The 20,150-nt window shown below is 41.8% G+C and overlaps 1 protein-coding gene across 1 annotated transcript in view; it reads left to right on the top strand.

Moving 5' to 3' along the window:
* LOC122920408 (single-stranded DNA-binding protein 3-like) overlaps positions 1-20,150 on the top strand; it is a 443,360-nt gene that overhangs the window by 371,410 nt on the left and 51,800 nt on the right. Inside the window, exons 7-8 of the mRNA XM_044269882.1 lie at positions 1,734-1,793; positions 5,362-5,428. Coding sequence (XP_044125817.1) covers positions 1,734-1,793; positions 5,362-5,428 — 127 coding nt within the window. The remainder of the gene's footprint in view (positions 1-1,733; positions 1,794-5,361; positions 5,429-20,150) is intronic.

Here is a 20,150-nt window from a genome sequence, read left to right as displayed (position 1 = left end):
TTCCCTGGTCTGCGCTGCTTCAACTCTGCATTGTCCCAGTCTTCTGAGTGACGGAGTGTCTGCCAAGCGCAGGTACAGGGAGAAGTGCACACAGCCCAGGCACTGTTATCAGCTGCTGGTGAGGACCTGGCTTTAATCATTAACTTACATTCCTTGGCTGTCAGTAATGTGACTTGCACGCAGCCTGCTTCTGCGTGCTCCGTCCTTCAACAGATAGACGGACCAGGCCTAGCAACCCTATTTTAAGCACAGGCAAAAGTAGGCAGTAGAGGGAACAAAAATGTGGAATTAAGGGGTAATTGAATACACAGTGAAAAGTTGAAATAGGGCCACCAAGGAGATATTAATCACCACAGTCCAATACTCAAAAAAAAAATACAACAGTTATACTTTAATAGTACTTTTTTTTATTTTTATAATTATTATGTTTTATTATTTGTTTATATTTATTTATTTTTTGTGAAAGAGGATGATTCAAATGTTTTAATTTTTTTAAACTTTTTTTTAAACTTTTTTTCCCAATGCATTAACATTGAAGTCTTTGGGAATTAGGCTACTTTCACATTAGCCTTCGGGGCTCCGCTTGTGAGTTCCGTTTGAAGGCTCTCACAAGCGGCCCCGAACGCATCCGTCCAGCACTAATGCATTTTGAGTGGATGCGGATCTGCTCAGAATGCATCAGTCTGGCAGCGTTTGGCCTCCGCTCCGCTCAGCAGGCGGACACCTGAACGCTGCTTGCAGCGTTCGGGTGTCCGCTTGGCCGTGCGGAGGCAAACGGATCTGTCCAGACTTACAATGTAAGTCAATGGGGACGGATCCGTTTGAAGTTGACACAATATGGCTCAATTTTCAAACGGATCCGTCCCTCATTGACTTTCAATGTAAAGTCTGAGCTATTTTCACACTTAGATTTTTTTCTAAAATAAAATGCAGACGGATCCGTTCTGAACGGATCCCATCGTCTGCATTATATGAGCGGATCCGTCTGTGCAGACCCCAGACGGATCTGCTCTGAACGCAAGTGTGAAAGTAGCCTTATACAGTACTGTTTTCCTATGGAGCCCTGCCACAGTCAGGGTCTCCATAGGGTCTAATATGCAGCAGCCTCCTGTCACACAGAAGGACAGGGGCTGCTGCACACACATTCTGTCTCTTCGGATCCCCGCCGGGCTAGCCAAAGCACACCCACACATACATACACACTTGGTCGGATTTGTAAAGAATAGATTGCTTACCTGCTTATGGGGCTGGCTTCCTGCTCTTTATCCTCCACGTATACTATGATCCACTGCGCTCCCTTGATTTCAACATCTGGTTAGAAATTACTGCAGCCAATAATTGCAAATGGTGGTGACCAGCTCCCCTTACGTTATGACAAATAGTGATTTGCCCCAAGGCCACCCAGTCTCCGGTGTGGAGCCGAGGAGCGAGGAACCATCCCTGGAAGCAGGTGAGTAATCTTTATTTTACAAGTCCAGCCAAGTGTGTATGTGTGTGTTGGGGGGTTGCCAAAAACGGCACCATTCTTGCACAACCCCATTAAGGGGGAAAGCAGATGAATCATGTTTTAAGGAAGCACTGTTTTATTTTTAACACCTTATCTCTCTGGGTAGTAATACAATGCCTTTGTTTCTTGTAATAGCTGTGTTATTACAGCAAAACATACATCACCCAAATATTTTGTGTTGGTCTTCGTAATGTCCTAGTTAACTTTTTTCCTGTTGTTTTTTTAGCCATTTATGTCACCTCGGTATCCTGGTGGCCCTCGACCTTCCCTAAGAATGCCAAATCAGGTTTGTTCATATTAATTAAAATGTGTTTAAACATCAGTTTTCTATAACTAAAATTCATGAATGACGCTTAGCTACAGCAGGCACATTATAGAAAGTAGACAGAAAAAGTGAAAGAAATAAGAAATGGAAGTCTAAAAAAAAGTATTATTATTTTTACAATTATCGTTATTTTAGTTGATCGGTTGAATTAAATACCTAAAATATATACTTGGTATAATTAAATACATTAACAAATAACAAGTACTTAGCCCTTTCAAGACCAAGCCTTTTTTCACCTTCGTGTCCACGTCTAATTTTTCAAAACTGACACTTTATGTGCTATTAACTTTGGAATGCTTTTATCCAAGCCATTCTGAGAATTTTTTCTTGTGACACATTGTACTTCATGATAGTCATAAATTTGAGTCAATATATTTAACTTTTATTTATGAAAAAATCCCAAATTTACCAAAAATGGTGTCAAATTAGCAATTTTCAAAATTATTATTTCTCTGCTTTTAAAGCAGAAAGTGATACCTCATAAAATATTTAGTACTTAACATTCCCCATATGTCTACTTTATGTTTTTATGTTGCCATGATTTTGTAAATGTCATAAAAAAAATTAGGACGTTAGAAGGTTTAGAATTCTAGAAGCAATTCTTAAAATTTTTAAGAAAATTTCCAAAACCCACTTTTTAAGGACTAGTTCAGGTCTGAAGTCACTTTGTGGGGCTTACATAGTTGAAACCCCCCATAAATGACATCATTGCAGAAACTACACCCCTCAAGTTACTCAAAACAAATTTTACAAACTTTCTTAACCCTTTAGGTGTTCCACAAGAATTAAAGGAAAAAGGAAACGGAGATGAAATTTCACTTTTTTGGCAGATTTTCCATTTTAATCCATGTTTTCTTTAACACATTGAGTGTTAACAGACAAACAAAACTCAATATTTATTACCCTGATTCTGCGGTTTACAGAAACACCCCACATGTGGTTGTAAACTGATGTAAGGTATCATTATGAAACCCGATGAAGGGGAGTTTGTAATCCCCAAAACGCATTGTTTCTATTAAAACAAGAAGAATTCCTGCATTAAGACCGTCTTCTCCAGTGATTTCGCGCCGAGGCAGAAACCTTCTCTTTCTCTACTGTAAACTGATGTAAGGGCACACGGCAGGGCGCAGAAGAAAAGGAGTGCCATATTGTTTTTGGAAGGCAGATTTTACTGGTTTTTAGATGCCATGTCCCATTTGAAGCCCCCCTGATGCACCCATACAGTAGAAACTCCCAAAAAGTGACCCCATTTGGGAAACTAGGGGATAAGGTGCCAGTTTTATTGGTGCTATCTTAGGGTACATATGATTTTTAATTGCTTTATATTAATTGCTTTATATTGCTTTATATTTTTTTTTTTGTCAGGCAAGGTAACCAAAAAATGGCTGTTTTGGCACTGTTTTTATTTTAAATTTTTTACAAGATTCATTTGACAGGGTAGATCATGTGCTATTTTTATAGAGCAGGTTGTTACGAATGCAATGATATCAAATATGTCTACTTTCTTTGTTTGGTTTAGTTTTACATAATGCTTTTTTTAATAAAATAATATGTTTTTGTGTCTCCATTTTCTGAACACCTTTTTTTTTTTCTTCTGCCGATTATCTTCTGCAGGGGCTCGTATTTTTGCAGGAAGAGTTGACGTTTTTATTGGTACCATTTTTGGGTACATATGATTTTTTTGATCATTCATTATTACACTTTATGGGGCCAGGTGACCAGAAAATTGGTTGTTTTGGAAGTTTTTATTTATTTATTTTTCAGCGTTCATCTGAGGGGTTAGGTCAAGTGACATTTTTATAAAGCACATCGTTATTGACGTGACAATACCTAATATGTATACTTTTTCTTATGTATTTAAGTTTTATACAATAATAGCATTTTTGAACCCCAAAAAATGATGTTTTAGTGTCTCTATAGTCTGAGAGCCATAGCTTTTTAATGTTTTGACTGATTGTCTTAGGTAGGGTCTAATTTTTTGTGGGATGAGGTTTCGGTTTGATTGGTACTATTTTGAGGGGCATATGCCTTTTTGATTGCTTGGTGTTGCAATTTTTGTGATGTATGGTGACACAAAATTGCTTTTTTAGGCACTGTTTTTATTCTATTTTTTTACAGTGTTCAGCTGTAGGTCATGTGATATGTTTATAAAGCTAGTTGTTACGGACGCAGCAATACCTAATATTTATATTTTTATAATTTCTTTCACTTTAACACAATAATAGCATATTTGAAACAAAAAAAATTATGTTTTAGTGTCTCCATGTTCTAAGAGCTATCGTTTATTTTTTAAGCTATTTTCTTATCTATGGGCTCATTTTTTGCGGGATTAGGTGAAGATTTTACTGGTACCATTTTGTGGGACATACGCCTTTCTAGAGTTGCACTTTTTGTGATGTAAGGTGCCAAAAATGTTTTTTTTTACACAGTTTTTATTTTTTATGGTGTTTATCGTCGGATATATTTATAGAGCCAGCCATTACGGACGGGATGATACCTAATATGAATAGTTGACTTTTTTTTTTCATTTTTTAATCTCTTATAAATGAGCGGATATAGGAAAAGGCAATTTATTTTATTTTTTATTGACATTTTTATAAATAAATAAAACATTTACATTTTTTTCACACTTTTTTATCAAGTCCCTCTTGGATCTTGAAGATCCAGTGGGGCTGATGCCTGTACTATACTTTGCAATGCTCTTACATTGCAAAGTATAGTACTATCAGATTTCCTGATAGGTGGCAACACCAGACACCTTTGCAAAGCGCACGGTTGCCATGGCAGCCCAATGGTTGAGAGAGGGAGCCCCCTCCCTCTATTAACCCGATGGATGCCACTGCTGCGGCATCTAAGGGGTTATAGCTGACATTCGCTGCTGATGGCAGCGGCTCAGTAACGGAGCCACCGCCATCAAATACAGCAGGGGACTGCATCAGTGGCAGGGGGCACAAATGGGGCAGGATGCATTGATGGGGCAGGATACATGGATGGGGGCAAGCGGGGACAGATGCCAGCAGGGATAGCGCCTGGCCGGCAGCACAGACTAACCAATCGAATCGATCACCGGCAAGGGACCACACTGATTGGTCCCCTGCCAGCACTACTGCACTCTGCACTGTCCGTGACAGCAGCAGGGCTGGGGCATAAGCTTTAATCCGAACGTTTTGCAGCGCTTGGATTAAAGAGCTGCCATGACGTTTATACACGTGCTATCTGCATGGGGTATTTGCAAATAGCACGTGTATAGCCGTATTGCTGTCGGGAAAGGGTTAAATTCCTCCACTTTATTATGCATGTATTCAGACTCAGCAAGACTGCATTATACCTTTTCATGTTATTCATTATCTATTTTTCTTAGCTCCCACACATACTATAGTTCTGCTACCTGAGACAATACTGTACCTCAAATAAAAACATGAGGCAGTAGACAAAAGCAGTTCTTTTCCCAGGCATACTAGAGGAAACACTGAGAACACCTAAGTCTTTATTGCCTCTTAAAATTAACATATGACTGTATGTTCTGCAGCCTCCTGTAGGAGTCCCAGGTTCACAGCCCCTGTTGCCAAACTCCATGGACCCCACACGGCCACAAGGTATGTTTACATATGTGTTTTGTAGAGGAGATTGGGTAGTAAGAAAATTAATAAGTGGTATAAACTTAGACTAGAGTGTCTAAAGATGCACCCAATCATCCAGCTTCAGTAATTTCGATAAATATGATACATTTTTAGATAATTTTGTCAAAGTTTACACTGTTTGATGCTTGCTTAGACACTATTGCACTATATATGTGTTTAAGGGTAACCATGAAATAATGGTAGAGCTTGATTTCTGTGTGTCAGAATTCACAACATAATGTTTTATCATAAAAAATAGAGGATTTGGGGAATACCGTATACAGTCATTTTGGACATTTCCTTTCCTGTGCAGCTCCCACATGGAATCAATTTCTTTTGAATTCTAGGCATGCTAGCATAAGAAATAGAAGCCAATCCAATTATAATTTTACATGCCAGGGCTAGGTAACTGGTTCAGGAGAACACTAAGGTTCCTGGGTGGATATTATTTTTTAACTGAAACTCAGTGCTGAATACAGCACTACACAACAATTATATCCACTGACTCACAGGTGATGTCTTTTCTGATTTGAGTCATTCTCTTTGTTCTTCTCCTTTCAGCCCAGACTGCCATGATAACTTTTTTCAGCTAAGACAATCTCTACAGAGTTTGCTGTCAGACATTTAAGGTTCCTCACTTTTCCACTGTTCTTAACACAGGCTTCCTCGTCTGGTGCCCTTTTAGTTTCTTCTTGTTAGTAACCTTAATACTGTGCCTGATGTTTTACCCAGTGCCCCAAATACTGTGCTAAAGAAATATTAGTGCTTCAAGAGTATTCACATCAGTAGTAATGTTCTCCCATAGTTTCCTAAAAAATATATTTAGCCCCCTACTGTTCCCAATACAGTATAATTCTTCCTATATTCTACCCTCAAACAGTAGAATTTATACTATATGATGGGCACAAGTAGGGGACATTATGCAGTGTAATGGGCCCACAATACCTTCTAATGCACCTTTTGTGTCCCCCATACAAGGTATAATCTCCTACATTTCCATGACAAACTTTGCATATCTATCACTGCAGATCTGTTAAAGTTTGTCTGGTGGATCGGTGTGGCAGGCGCCATGATATCACTTTACCGTGCCTGCCTTCGCCAAACAACTGGTTTAAGAATGAATAGTGGAGCAGAGAGCTGACCGCTCCATGCTTCACCACCGAGTTAGGCCTAGTTCACACAAACGTTTTTTTTTGCGAGTGTACGGGCCGTTTTTTTGTGTTCCGTATATGGTCCGTATACGGAACCATTCATTTCAATGGTTCCGCAAAAAAAACTGAATGTACTCCGTATGCATTCCGTTTCCGTATTTCCGTTCCATTGAAAGATAGAATATGTCCTATTATTGCCCGCAAATCACGTTCTGTGGCTCTATTCAAGTCAATGGGTCCGCAAAAAAAACTGAACACATACTGAAATGCATCCGTATGTCTTCCGTATCCATTCAGTTTTTTCTGAGCCATCTATTGAAAATGTTATGCCCAGCCCAATTTTTTATATTTAATTACTGTTTACTGTACATGGCATACAGAAAAACGGAACTTAAAAACGGAACAGAAACAAATGGAACAACGGATCCGTGAAAAACGGACCACAAAAAACTATAAAAGCCATACGTTCGTGTGAACTAGGCCTTAAACTTTGTTCACAGCCTGAGGACACAGATGCAGTTGAAACAAATACAGTTGACAAGGGGTACTTAGCTGTAAGGGGCAGTAGGTGGCCCCCTTGATCCTTCTATAGAGCCTGTACTTGTGAAAAGCCTTTCTGCTGCCTGAGGCAAAAATTTCAATTATGCCCCCCATGTCAATTTCTTACTCTAATTTCTCCCTTCAAGCCCTACTTTTAAAAACATACAGGGTAATACAGCACCACATACCTCTTACATTCAGTGATGTCTCATCTTACATAGACATTCTCTGTCCTCACCTTCTCCATTCAGAGATCATTTCACCTTGACAACTTCTTTCAGATGCATCTCGTCTCTGCAGAGTTTGGCACACAGACATTTTAGACTCTTTACCTTTCTAGCAACTTCCCACTCCCGGTGCCCAATTTTGTTATCCTAATGCTATCCCCAAAACTGTGCCCTCTGTGCTTCCCAATACCTTCAAATATTGCACTGCAAAAATAATACCTAATTACTTGGCCAGGACAAGGTATCTTGGTGCCCTAGGCTGTTAAGGAAAATTGCACCCTCTTCCTTCCCATACACTTTTCACTGCATTGGCGACTTTTCTAGTAACAATACACCGCCCTCCCCAAGTTTATGAAAAGTGGGTGTGACCACGGAGGTTCCATTGGTCACGGCTGATTCATCATTATTTAACCCAGAAATTGGCATAAATAATGACTGAAATCTACGGCAGTTCTGAGCTACTGTAGATTTCATTCTTCAGAACAGAGAGCCGGTTGAGGCAGGTCATTTATGACCAAGTCTATCAGGGTCATAGAATTAATTTGCTAATACTGACTACTATATATGTGACACACAAACACTGACAGCAGCAACTTTTCATAGCAGATCTCAGCACAACGCTGCCACATAATATTCCTCCTCTAACTGATTTTCAGATTGAATTGATCTTCCTCCCCAAAAAATTTGATAACATGGAATTCAATTAACAGATCAACAAATCTATCACCAGATCGTTTCTACCATGAACTGAGGGACTGTAAAGCCTATAAGTGCATATCCCACGGTCTGCAGTCAAAATCGTGTGGCAGGGGCACATTGAGGGAAAAATCTTCACTCTCCTGCTAAAGGTCCCTTTGTGACAGAGCTGTGGGTCCTGCCCCCAGGGCTTCCGGTCCTAATTGGAGCAGAAGTGAGGATGTCACATCCATTATTTTAGTGACTATTAAGCCAATTCAAGTGTGTAAAGGTTTTGTCTTTGTTTATAAGTCTGTCTGCTCCCCTGAAGATTTTCAAAACTCTCAGACAACCCTATTAAAGGGGTTGTCCAGTACTTTTTTCATTAATGTCCCTCTACTTTGGTCCCTGCAGGGTCACATGCGCTATTTCAGCCAATCACTCACCTTAGTGGTGACGTGTCCTTTAGCAGCATATAATCCAGCAGTCATTGCTGCTCAGGGACATGTCACTATTCAGCCCAATTATTGGCTCAGCATTTAAAGTTTAAAAATGATCTGACGGCTACTACATTAATCCAGTAACAGCACCAAGCCTACATTTGTCAGAAGAAAAGTATCTCCTTCACTATTATTAAAAATAAAATAATACAAGAATCCATTTTTACACACATGTACACCTGGACGTACATTCATGCACACAACAATATGCTTTATAGACCTACAGTGGCACTCAAAGTGCACTTTTATACAAACATGCCAACACATAGGCACTCTTTTACATATACACACATGGGCAAGCCACCACCAGTGGAGCATGCAGCCTCAGTGGAGGTCCGTGGCTGGCAGTCTGCTGCAGCATAGAAGTGGAGAGTTGACCCGAGCATTGTTGCTTGGTTGTAGAGCCACTGCCAAGGAACACTTCTTAACCGCTATATCTGTTACTGTATGTGCCATCGGCAACCAGGACTGTGAGACACTTGGAGCTTTTTGTGTGAGGAGGGTGGCACAGTGAGGCATCTGGGGCAGGGAAGGAGAAGGGACAGTGAAGCATCTAATGCAAGGGGAGCAGTCAGGCACCTGGTGCAGGGGGAGATAAGGGACAGTGAGGCACCTGGGACATGGGGAGATGAAGGACTGTGAGGCACCTGTGGCAAGGGGGGGTTGAAGGGGCAGTGAGGCACATCATATCTAAATAAGCAGCTTGAAATACTTAGAGGCATTGCAAAACTGGAGAGAGGCTTAGACCTCACTGTGCATGCACTGACTGAGGTCAGTGAAATAGAGGTGGGAGGAGGAGGGCAAGATCAGGACTATCAGGTCAGCAGTTGGGTTAATGTAGGAAGAAGGGGTAGAGGGAAAAGTGCCAGAGAGGCTAGTTCTGAGCTGGAACGCCCTAGTAAATATGCCTGTTTGGCTGATATTAGGGATGAAAGCCCAGGACCAGCAACACTGCAGCAGGGCATTTCTCCTAGCAACCAGGAGGATGCCCGCTGCAGGAAGGATGGGAAAAGGAGTGCAGCAAAGGTTAGACAGATTCTGGTCGTAAGGGACTCAATTATTAGGAGGACAGACAGGGTCATCTGTCGCTGAGACCATGGATGGCGAACAGTGTGTTGTCTTCCAGGTGCTCGGGTTGAGCATACTGCGGATCAGATTGATAGATTACTGGGTGGGGCTGGGGAAGACCCGGCGGTCATGGTACACATTGGCACCAATGACAAAGTTAGAGTGAGATGGAAGGTCCTTAAAAATTATTTTAGGGAACTAGGAGAGAAGCTCAAGTCCAGGACCTCCAAGATAGTGTTTTCAGAAATATTACCAGTACCACGAGCATCACTAGAGAGACAATGGGAGCTTAGGGAGTTAAATAAGTTGCTCAGAAGCTGGTGCAGGAAGGAAAGGTTTGGGTTCATGAAGAACTGAGCTGACTTCTCTGTCGGTTACAGGCTCTATAGTAGGCATGGGCTGCACCTTAATGGGGAGGGTGCAACTGCCCTGGGGGAAAAAATGGTTAGATGACTGGAGGAGCTTTTAAACTAGGATCTGGTGTGTGTGTGGGGGGGGGGGGGGGTCATACTAATAAGGGGGTAGATAGTGTAGATAGAGAGTGGGATATAGGAGGGGACAATGGGGATTTAGTGGGGGCTGGGGTTAGTGAGGAAAGTAGGGAGAAGACTGGGCAGAACTATACACCGATGAAAAATAGAACTGCTGGTAACAAGGGCATGTTACATACAAACATCAACCAAGGTAACCCAAAAATCCCACATATTCACTTTACAGGTAATAGTAATTGAATATTTATTTTCACAAATGCCAGAAGTCTAGCTAGAAAAATGGAGGAGATGGAGGCTATGGTACTAGAAGAACACATAGATGTAGTTGGTGTAGCTGAGACATGGTTGGATTCTTCGCATGACTGGACTGTAAATATTGAGCGTTTTACACTATTTAGGAAAGACCAGGTCAATAGAAAAGGTGACGGTGTGTGCCTGTATGTGAGGAATGATCTAAAGACAAGTGTGAAAGAATTAATTGTGGATGAGGATGGAGAAACCTTATGGGTGGAAGTTCAAAGGGATATAAACACAGAAAAAATAATACTTGGTGTAATCTATAGACCCCCTAACATCACAGAGGAAATAGAAACGCAACTGTATAACCAAATAGAGTGGGCTGCACAGGTTGGTACAGTGGTCATAGTGGGAGATTTTAACTTTCCAGACATTGACTTGGGGTCATGATTCTGCCTCAACCGCAAAGGGGAGAAAATGACTCAACTTGCTGCAGGACTATTTTATGGGCCAGTTTGTAGAAGTTTTCACTAGGGGATCTGGCAATTTCTAATGATGCAAAGCTTGTTGGAAATGTTACTGTTCAAGAAACACTAGGTAATAGTGACCCCAATATAATTATATTCCCCCTAAACTATAAGAAGCAAACCCTGACAGGCAGAGCAAAGACACTGAATTTTAAAAAGGCTAATTTCCCTGGGTTGAGGACAGCATTTCATGGCATAGACTGGGAACAGCTACTGTCACATAATAATATTGAGTATAAATGGGAGAGCGTTAAATCCACATTGAATAATTGCACTAAAAATGTATTCCTTTAGGTAACAAGTATAAATGGCTAAAATTACCCCCCCCCCTTTCCCCCATGGCTTACAGCTACTGTAAAAAGGGCAATAAAAGACAAAAAAGGGCATTTAAACAATACAAATCTGAGGGGTCAGCTGTAGTGTTTGAAGATTACAAAGGGCTTAATCAAATCTGTGAAAATGAGATAAAATTAGCAAAAATACAAATCGAACAGCAGGTGGAAAAAGAGAGCAAAACAAATCCCCAAAAATTCTTTAGATATACAAATGCAAAAAAAAAACACGGTCTGAGCAGGTAGGCCCCCTAAATAATGGTAAAGGGGGGTAATCACTGAATATAAAGAAAAGGCAGAGTTACTAAATGGGTATTTTAGCTCTGTATATACAAAAGAAGAGAAAGGAGCTGATATCTGTGGTGCTGGGGCTGTTAGTACATCCAGTAATATACTCAATTGGCTAACTGTAGATATCGTCCAAGATAAGTTAAATAAGGTAAATGTGAACAAGGCTCCGGGTCCAGATGGATTACACCCAAGAGTGCTTAAAAAAACTCTGTTCAGTCATTGCTGTGCCCCTGTTTATAATTTTTTAAAGATTCTCTAAGTACTGGTACATTACTAAGTGATTGGCACAAGCGAAATGTTGTTCCCATATTCAAAAAAAGGTCTAGGTCCTTTACAAGTAATCATAGACCTATAGGCTTGGAAAGTATAGTTTTTAATTGGATTGAAAACTTGTTGAAGGACCGTGTCCAGACAGTTGTGGTCAAGGATTCCTATTCAGAAATGGTCCCGGGTTATAAGTTGTGTACCCCAAGGTTCAGTGCTGGGCCGTCTATTATTTAATTTATTTATTAATGATATTGAGGATGGGATTAATAGCACCATTTCTATTTTTGCAGATGACACTCAGCTGTGTAGTACTGTACAGTCTATGGAAGATGTCCATAAACTACAAGCTGACTTGAACACTCTGAATGATTGGGCATCAACTTGGCAAATGAGGTTCAATGTGGATAAATGTAAACTTATGCAGTTTGGTAGTAATAATCTCTGTGCTTCATATGTGCTCGGTGATGTAACACTGGGAGAATCACTTATAGAGAAGGATTTGGGTGTCCCTGTAGATAGTAGATTAAATAACAGCATATAATGTCAGCTGCTTCTAAGGCCACCAGGATATTGTCATGCATTAAACGAGGCATGGACTCGTGGGGCAGGGATGTAATATTACCACTTTACAAAGTATTGCTGCGGCCTCATCTGTAATATGCAGTTGAGTTCTGGGCACCAGTCCATAGAAAGGACGCACTACAGATAAGGAAAAGAGTTACTAAATGTTTTTTTTTTTTATTTGTATATACAAAAGAAGTGAAAGGAGCTGATATCTGTGGTGCTGGGCTGTTAGTACATCCAGTGATATACTCAATTGGCTAACTGTGGATATGGTACAAGATAAGTTAAATAAGGTAAATGTGAACAGAGAAGAGCGACTAAACTCATAAGGGGCATGGAGCGTCTTAGTTATGAAGAAAGAATAAAGTAATTGAATTTATTTAGTCTTGAGAAGAGACGTCTAAGGGGGGACATGATTAGCCTATACAAATATATAAATGGGCCATACAAAAAAATGCTGTGAAAAACTGTTCCATGTAAAATGCCCTCAAAAGACAAGGGGGCACTGCCTCCGACTGGAGAAGAAAAAGTTCAGTCTCCAGAAGCATCAAAGCTTCTTTACTGTAAGAACTGTGAATCTGTGGAATAGACTTTATCAGGACGTGGTCACAGCAGGAACAGTGGACCGTTTTAAAAAGGGTTTAGATGAATTCTTAAAACTAAACAACATTAATGCTTATGAAAACGTGTAGAAATCTGAGTCTCACTTTCTTCTGGGCTTCGCGTCCCCACCTATCCCTTGGTTGAGCTTGATGGACTTATGTCTTTTTTTCAACTGTATCAACTATGTAACTATGAGATGAAGGGGCAGTGAGGCACTTGGGGCAGTGGTGAGATGAAGGGGCAGTGAGGCGCTGGGGGAGATGAAGGGGCAGTGAGGCAACTAGGGCAGGGGGAAGGAGGAATTGCTAACCTGAGAAGAGGGGAGGACTCGTACATCCCTTCAGCAGTGTATTGGGTCTTTCACCTTTCAAAGCAGCACACTAACCAATCAGCACTTCCCTAATTATACTGATGCTTAATGGTTAGTGAAACACCTATTGAGCACTTCCATCAGTCTCTTTGGGAAAGGTGTCATTGGTTAGCCTACTTCTTGGTAATGGCACAGCCCCTGACACCTGTGCCACAATCTCAGTCTCCACAGTGCTTCTGGAAGATTAAATCACCATTGCTGAGATTGGGACAAGGGTGCTGCTCTGGTCAGCCAGGTATTAACCTGCTGCGCAGTGCCCTTATCCATCTCAGCAATGGGGATTAAATCAGCCAGAAGTACAGCTGGGGCTGAGATCGTGCCAAACAGACCACATGGAAAGGAGCAAGCCTAAAGTTCAAAGAGCAGCGCTATAAAAATTAGTCTAATTGCGCCCTAGGCAGGTTCCTATCCTGCCTATCCTTTGTCCCAGCCCTGCATACAGTTAGTCCCCCCCATAGTAATAGTGCTCCCAATAGTAAAAGTGCACATCACACTATCCCCAATAGCGATAATGCTCCCCAAGAGTGCCCCCATTAGTATCAATGGCCTCCATAATAGGGCATTTTGGGTTGTGACTCGTGGCAAATACCAATGATCTTTATTTTTTTTACTTTTAGAAACTTTTTTTACACTTATTTTAAGTCCACTTATGAGACTTTAACATGAACTCATCTGATCACTTCTCCCATAGACTGTAATGATTTAACATTGCAGCCTGTGGGAGAGTCACTGTATTCCTATCTGTCATAGGAAGGCACCATAGTAACATAGCTGTGGCAGGGCTTGGATCCTTAAGAAGGCTGGCCTTGATTTCCGAATGGCTCCCTTGATCTCAGTGCGGGGGATGCCATTCTGTTCCCAATATTGCCGACCACTCAAATTCGATGGTTGCAATTGACCATGGCATCAGAGGGGTTAAATGTAAGGACATTGTCTCTGGGTGTCTGCTCTGTAAAACAGCAGATAGCTAGCAGCTATGTCGCATGCTCAGCTTCTGAGTCAGTGCCATGTTTAAACCCCAGGCTACCACTGTTGATGTATGGAAGAGGTCCTGAAGGAGTTAAAAAATGTTTGATTCTAAATAGAAAGCGCTCATCAGGGCTAAAAAGCAGGGTAAACAGACACACAAACTACAGTGACCAACAACAACAGGCATAAATTTACCCACCAGGAGGCTGAACTTGGATGGGAGGCAGACAGTAGGTGGTCAAGGCTTCAGACCAAGCAGTGTGTGGACTGTAATTGTACCAGACCTGGACTGGTACTGAAATGCAGGCCTGGCACACAAACATATCATACATACCACATACAGTACACATCATCATTACAGCAGCACACACTGGGGCAAATCCCACTGTCCTTAATCACACAGTTAGGAACTGGTGAACACTACCACTATACAATCAATAATATGCGCAATACCACACTGTAACATAACAGATATAGACAATATCATGGGCTGAGGCACTATTATATTCTTGAAGGGAGGCAGTATGCATAAATTATTTCAAGATTTCAAGCAGGGAGCACAATGTATAAATTGTATATTTTTAGTGGGCTTTCTCAGGGAACACAGTGCGTGTTCCCTGAGAAAACCCACTAAAAATATACAATTTATACATTGTGCTCCCTGCTTGAAATCTTGAAATAATTTATGCATACTGCCTCCCTTCAAGAATATAATAGTGCCCCAAGCCCGAGACACACATACGTGTGTGTGTATATATACTATATATATATATATATATATATATACACACACACACGTACAGTATGTAACACTGCAAAATTGTAATCAGAAGTATATATCAGTGTATAACAGCACAACGGTCTATAACAGTTTACAGTAATATACAGCAGTATATAACAGTGTATAATAGTATTGAGCAATATATATGTAAAATACTATACAACGATATAATAGTGTACAGCAGTGTATAGTAGTGTACAGCAGTATATAGTATAGTATTTTACAGCAGCTACATGTCCTTGTCTGCTGCCTCCCCTTTTCCTCCAGCTGGTCCCGACGCTTAGTATCTTCCAGTTTGCATGCATCGTTTATTTCAGCCATTTTTTCCCTTTATGCAAGTCCCTCAGCTAGGGTCCTGATTAATGGAACTTTATCTCCTCCTTTCCACATCTCCAATGGAACGAGACAGGGCTGCCCTCTCTCTCCTGCATTGTTCATTTTATCTTTGGAAATGCTCCTTTGTAAACTAAGAACATCAGAGGCTATTAAGGGTTTGAAAGTGAATGGAAGAACCCACTCACTGGCAGCCTTTGCGGATGACCTGCTCCTTATTATAACGAATCCTAAAGTTGCCATCCCAGAGGTGATTAAGATATTTTCGGACTTTGGAGAGGTTTCAAATTTCAAAGTCAACTATGACAAATCTGAAATTCTCAATATCACTGCCTCAGAGAAACACATGTCAGCCATCAAAACTAGCACCTCCTTTCAATGGCCGAGAGAGGCTATCAAACATTTGGGGATCATGATCCCAGCAGACCCCTCATCCCTATTTAAACTTAATTATGTCCCCTTATTTGGCAAGATTAAATCTTATCTGACATCCATTAAGCTCCCCTTCCTTTCCTGGTTAGGTAAGAAAAACCTACTCTCCACATATGTACTACCGCGAATCCTATATTCCTTGAGAAGTCTGCCTATACCACTGTCAAACAAATACATTTCTGAATTCAGGAGCTTATTCAGTAGTTTTTTATGGTCCAACAAAAAACCACGCCTAGCCTACTCCCTTCTTATCAGGAAGCATAACAAAGGTGGACTGTCCCTTCCAGACTTAAAAACTTACCTTCACGCTATACAGCTAGAGAGGTGGATTGAAATGTCCAGACCTCACAATAAAGCCCTACACGTTGATTTGGAGAAAGCTTTACTTGGGGACAATGCCCTTCACCGACTATGGGTTCAAGCACCTATCAAAAAAGGGAAAACCTCTCTAAGTGCCCTAACACGAGGTATGCTTCAGGTCTGTGACAGTACCGCAGCCCTCTCAATGTCCACAGGCAGACTTTCCCCCATGGCTCCCTTGTCTGTTCTCCCGTTTTACCTCAATAGAGATGGAGGTGACTTTCATGGAGCTTGGAGATACCTAAATGTGCTCAAGGTAGCTGACCTGATTAAATCCACTGACATATCAGAACTCTTGAGATTAGCCCAAACCCATATACCTAGTCATCTATGGTCCACCTTAATGGAATTAGATTTCGACTTATGTTGCAAAAAATTTAAGAAGACCTGTGTAGTGCCCTATAATGATCCCACATGGCTAGAAAATTATACCCTTCTGCCCAATCCTCCCCCTAAAATTCTCTCAAAACTTTATTCCCAACTAATCTTGAACTCTTCCACGGAAATACCTACATACTTGAGGGTATGGGAGAAGGAACTTCAGGTCTCCCTGGCAGACGATGAGATCATTAAAACCATTTTACAACACTCCCATGGCTTCTCCAGATGCATATGCATTCAGGAAAACTCCTATAAAATATTGTCAAGGTGGTACAGGACCCCAGACTTTCTTTATAGAGCCCACCTCTCGCCTTCTGATGAGTGCTGGAGATGCCAAGAAGATAGAGGCTCCATTACTCATATTTGGTGGTCATGTAGGAAAGTCTTGAGTTTTTGGTCTGAGGTGGAGGCAATTATTAATAAAGTGTGCAAGTTACAGATTGCCCTGTCCCCTGCCCTTATTCTACTATGGCTGCCCCAGAAGAAGTTCAAGCCCTCTGCTAATAACTTGGCCACACACATGATAGCGGCAGCTAAATATATTATCCCTACCAAGTGGAGGAACCCAGACCCCCCTACCATTAAAGAATGGATAGAGAAAACTCACCAGATATGTCTTATGGAAGAAATGTTAGGTTGGGATAAGAGTAATAGACATACATTTCTAAAGATTTGGCAACCATGGTTGGACTTTCATGGAAATTACCTGAGAACTTAAAATCCACGCGCCTTTGTTAAAGAAGGTATGTTATAGCTCTCGCTCGCTTCCTCCTGACCTAACCCATAAGGATCGTCCTTATAGAGACGATTATAACCTTTTACACTCCCTTTTCACTTATTACTTTCAGTGTCCATTTACTATAATACGAAGCTCTTGTCAAAGTTACTTTAGTTTCCAGCAGATCTCTCATCTCACCCACGCAATATGCTATCTGCATTATAAAGATGCTCCCGGATCACTAACTCCATCGCAGACCCATCCGGTTATTGTGTTTCTTGTGTTTCTTTTCCCGTTTTCTGATTTATATTGTCCTTTACTGTTCTGACAGTACTCTTGATCCTAGTAATTAATAGGCATCTGACTTCTCTAATACTGTATGTGCCTCTGTGTCTAGACCGGAGGGGTGAGGGGTTTTACATATATTGTGTGCGACCTCCTCTTTCTCCTTTTATTTTATGCTTAGGTCCATTAGTATCGAGACTGCTCACTCAGTTTTCATGCTATCTAATTCAGTGCCTTATACATATTTGTACTCTTGTCATATGTACTTGTCATCCCTTTTTCTTGTTATGAAAAATATTCATAAATAAAGAATATACAAACAGTTTGCATGCATCAAGCTTCTGCAAGAAGGTGAGAGGAAGGCAGAATTCTGGTGCAGCCTGCTTTCAGCTCTGTAGAACAGCCATGGCTAGTGGGGGGGGGGGGGGGGGAAGGGGACTTGTTTTTTGTCATGTGGTGCTCTCACGAGCTGTCTGTGGCTACTTCCCCCTCCTGAGGCTCTCAGCATGCTCATATGAAGTCACCAAGATGGAAGCATCAGGTCCTGCTGTCTTTGGCATCCTGCTGCTCTTGGCCTCTCAAAGATCTTGTAAGCACCCTGTAACTGAGAGGCTACTTTCTCACCTCCGTTGTGAAACTCCAGCATGGTTGTTCTGGCAGACACAAACTGGATGGACACAAACCACAGCATGCAGAGGTTTGTTTAACGCTGGTTCTCGGCTTGTCTGCCAAAATATGTAAAGATCTCTGCCGGACCCCATTATACCTAGTGGGGCTGGAAGACATTCGGCCGCATCTGGCAGTTCCAGAATTCACACCAGAGGTAGAGGACAGTCACGAGAAGGATAGCACCGGATTCCTTCGGGGCACACTCTGGTGTTAAGGGATCTCCTACCAGATGTTGGTTGAGGTCCCCTTGATGGTATAGGGTTTTAGGTGCAGGGAAGGCTTGTATAAATAACTGTAACATTTACTGTGTTAATCACTTGCCTTGAGGTAGAAGTATAGATTCAGTGATATGGAAGAGTTAGTTGTATTGTAATCTATGCAAAAGCACATCACAGTTAGCTGTGGCTGCAATCCTAGTAACAGGCTCTTGGTGAGATACTGACTGTCGTCACACTCAGGCTATTGTAACTTCTGACTGACTATCTTCCAGGTGTGGAGTATACATCAATAAACTTCTTCACACGGCCATTATACATATGTCTTGCCTTTCTGGCTTACTCACAATTTCCAAAAGTATTATCCACACTGTCGATAGAGGAATGTGGCTCTGCATGCAGCTTATACTTGACTGTAGACTGTGAACACCCACCATAGGCTAACTCCTGTCTCACATTGGGTGCTAATGGAGTCTATAGGCTATGGCAACATTCTCACCTCCACTAGGCTCTCCTTATACTTTCTCAACACACTGGGGTTCTTCTGTTCAGGCTTACCTTTGGTCTGCAGACAAGTCAGAGGGGTAGCTCAATGCCAGCTCACTTCCAGGTACAGCAGGTCCAGCCCTAGCTTTGGTCCTCCACTTCCTTTCTGTCCCCTTTAGTCTGGCTAAGGCATCTGACTTCTGTGGGTCTGATGCCAGAGGTACCCCTCCTTAGCTGAGGGCTAAACATGTGCTGCTCTTGCTGCACTTCTCTCACTGTTGCTACACTTCACACACTTAGTACTGGACTGAACTAACTTCCCTATCCCTCTCTCTCTCTCTCTCTCTCTCTCTCTCTCTATATATATATATATATATATATATATATATATATATTGTGAGAAGGCACAAGGTGCCATAATAGATGATAGATACGTGTCTGGCCTCAGTGAAATGAACCGGTAATGTTTCGTCAGTAACCCTAGGTTACTGACAGTTGCTAGAGGTAGTTTAGCTGCTAGCTGCAGCTGATCCGGGCCGGGTTTCATTGGAGTAGTCAAAGAGCAGGGTGGGATGATTACTCCCACGTATCCAGGCCAGGTGTTGGCTGGCCTATTTAAGCCAGGAATCCCAGGAGAGCTGGGGGTGTGGTTCCTAGTCTGGAAGTGTAACAGACTGGGAGTAAAGCTGTGTGGTGTGTTGCTGTGGATAAGCCTGCCGTGGCCTAATCTTTTTCCCCCTCTCCAGCGGGTGGTGGAACTCTGGAGCTACAGAGGACTGTGAGTTAGACCATTTCATATGAACTGTGTTTCTTTGGGTTTACCCGCTGAAGTAAGCGAGCATTTGTTTAAAGCTGTGTTTGAACACAATAAAAGACTATTGTTTAAATGACACCTGAAGTCACTGTTTGAGCTGATCCCCACAAGTGGTGTCGGATGCGGGCATAAACCCGCGGTCGAATTTCATGTCCTGGGTCAAAGCTGCAACACAGAGCCAACCCACACCAGCTGCCATGGAGGAAGTGATTAAGCACCTGGTGCAGGCAAACTTGCAGCAACAGAAAGCACATACGGACGCGATGCAAGCCCAGCAAGAGACCAACAAGCTGCTCATCCAGCAGATGGCCGTTCTGACCGACGCCGTTCGCACCCGGGAGAGTTTAACTCCTCCCACTCCGAATGATGGTCACCGTGTCAGGAGGACTGTGAGGGAAGCTTTACAAAAGAT

This window comes from Bufo gargarizans, chromosome 1, assembly GCF_014858855.1.
Source record: "Bufo gargarizans isolate SCDJY-AF-19 chromosome 1, ASM1485885v1, whole genome shotgun sequence".
NCBI lineage: Eukaryota > Metazoa > Chordata > Amphibia > Anura > Bufonidae > Bufo > Bufo gargarizans.
This window is presented reverse-complemented; position numbering and strand designations above follow the sequence as displayed.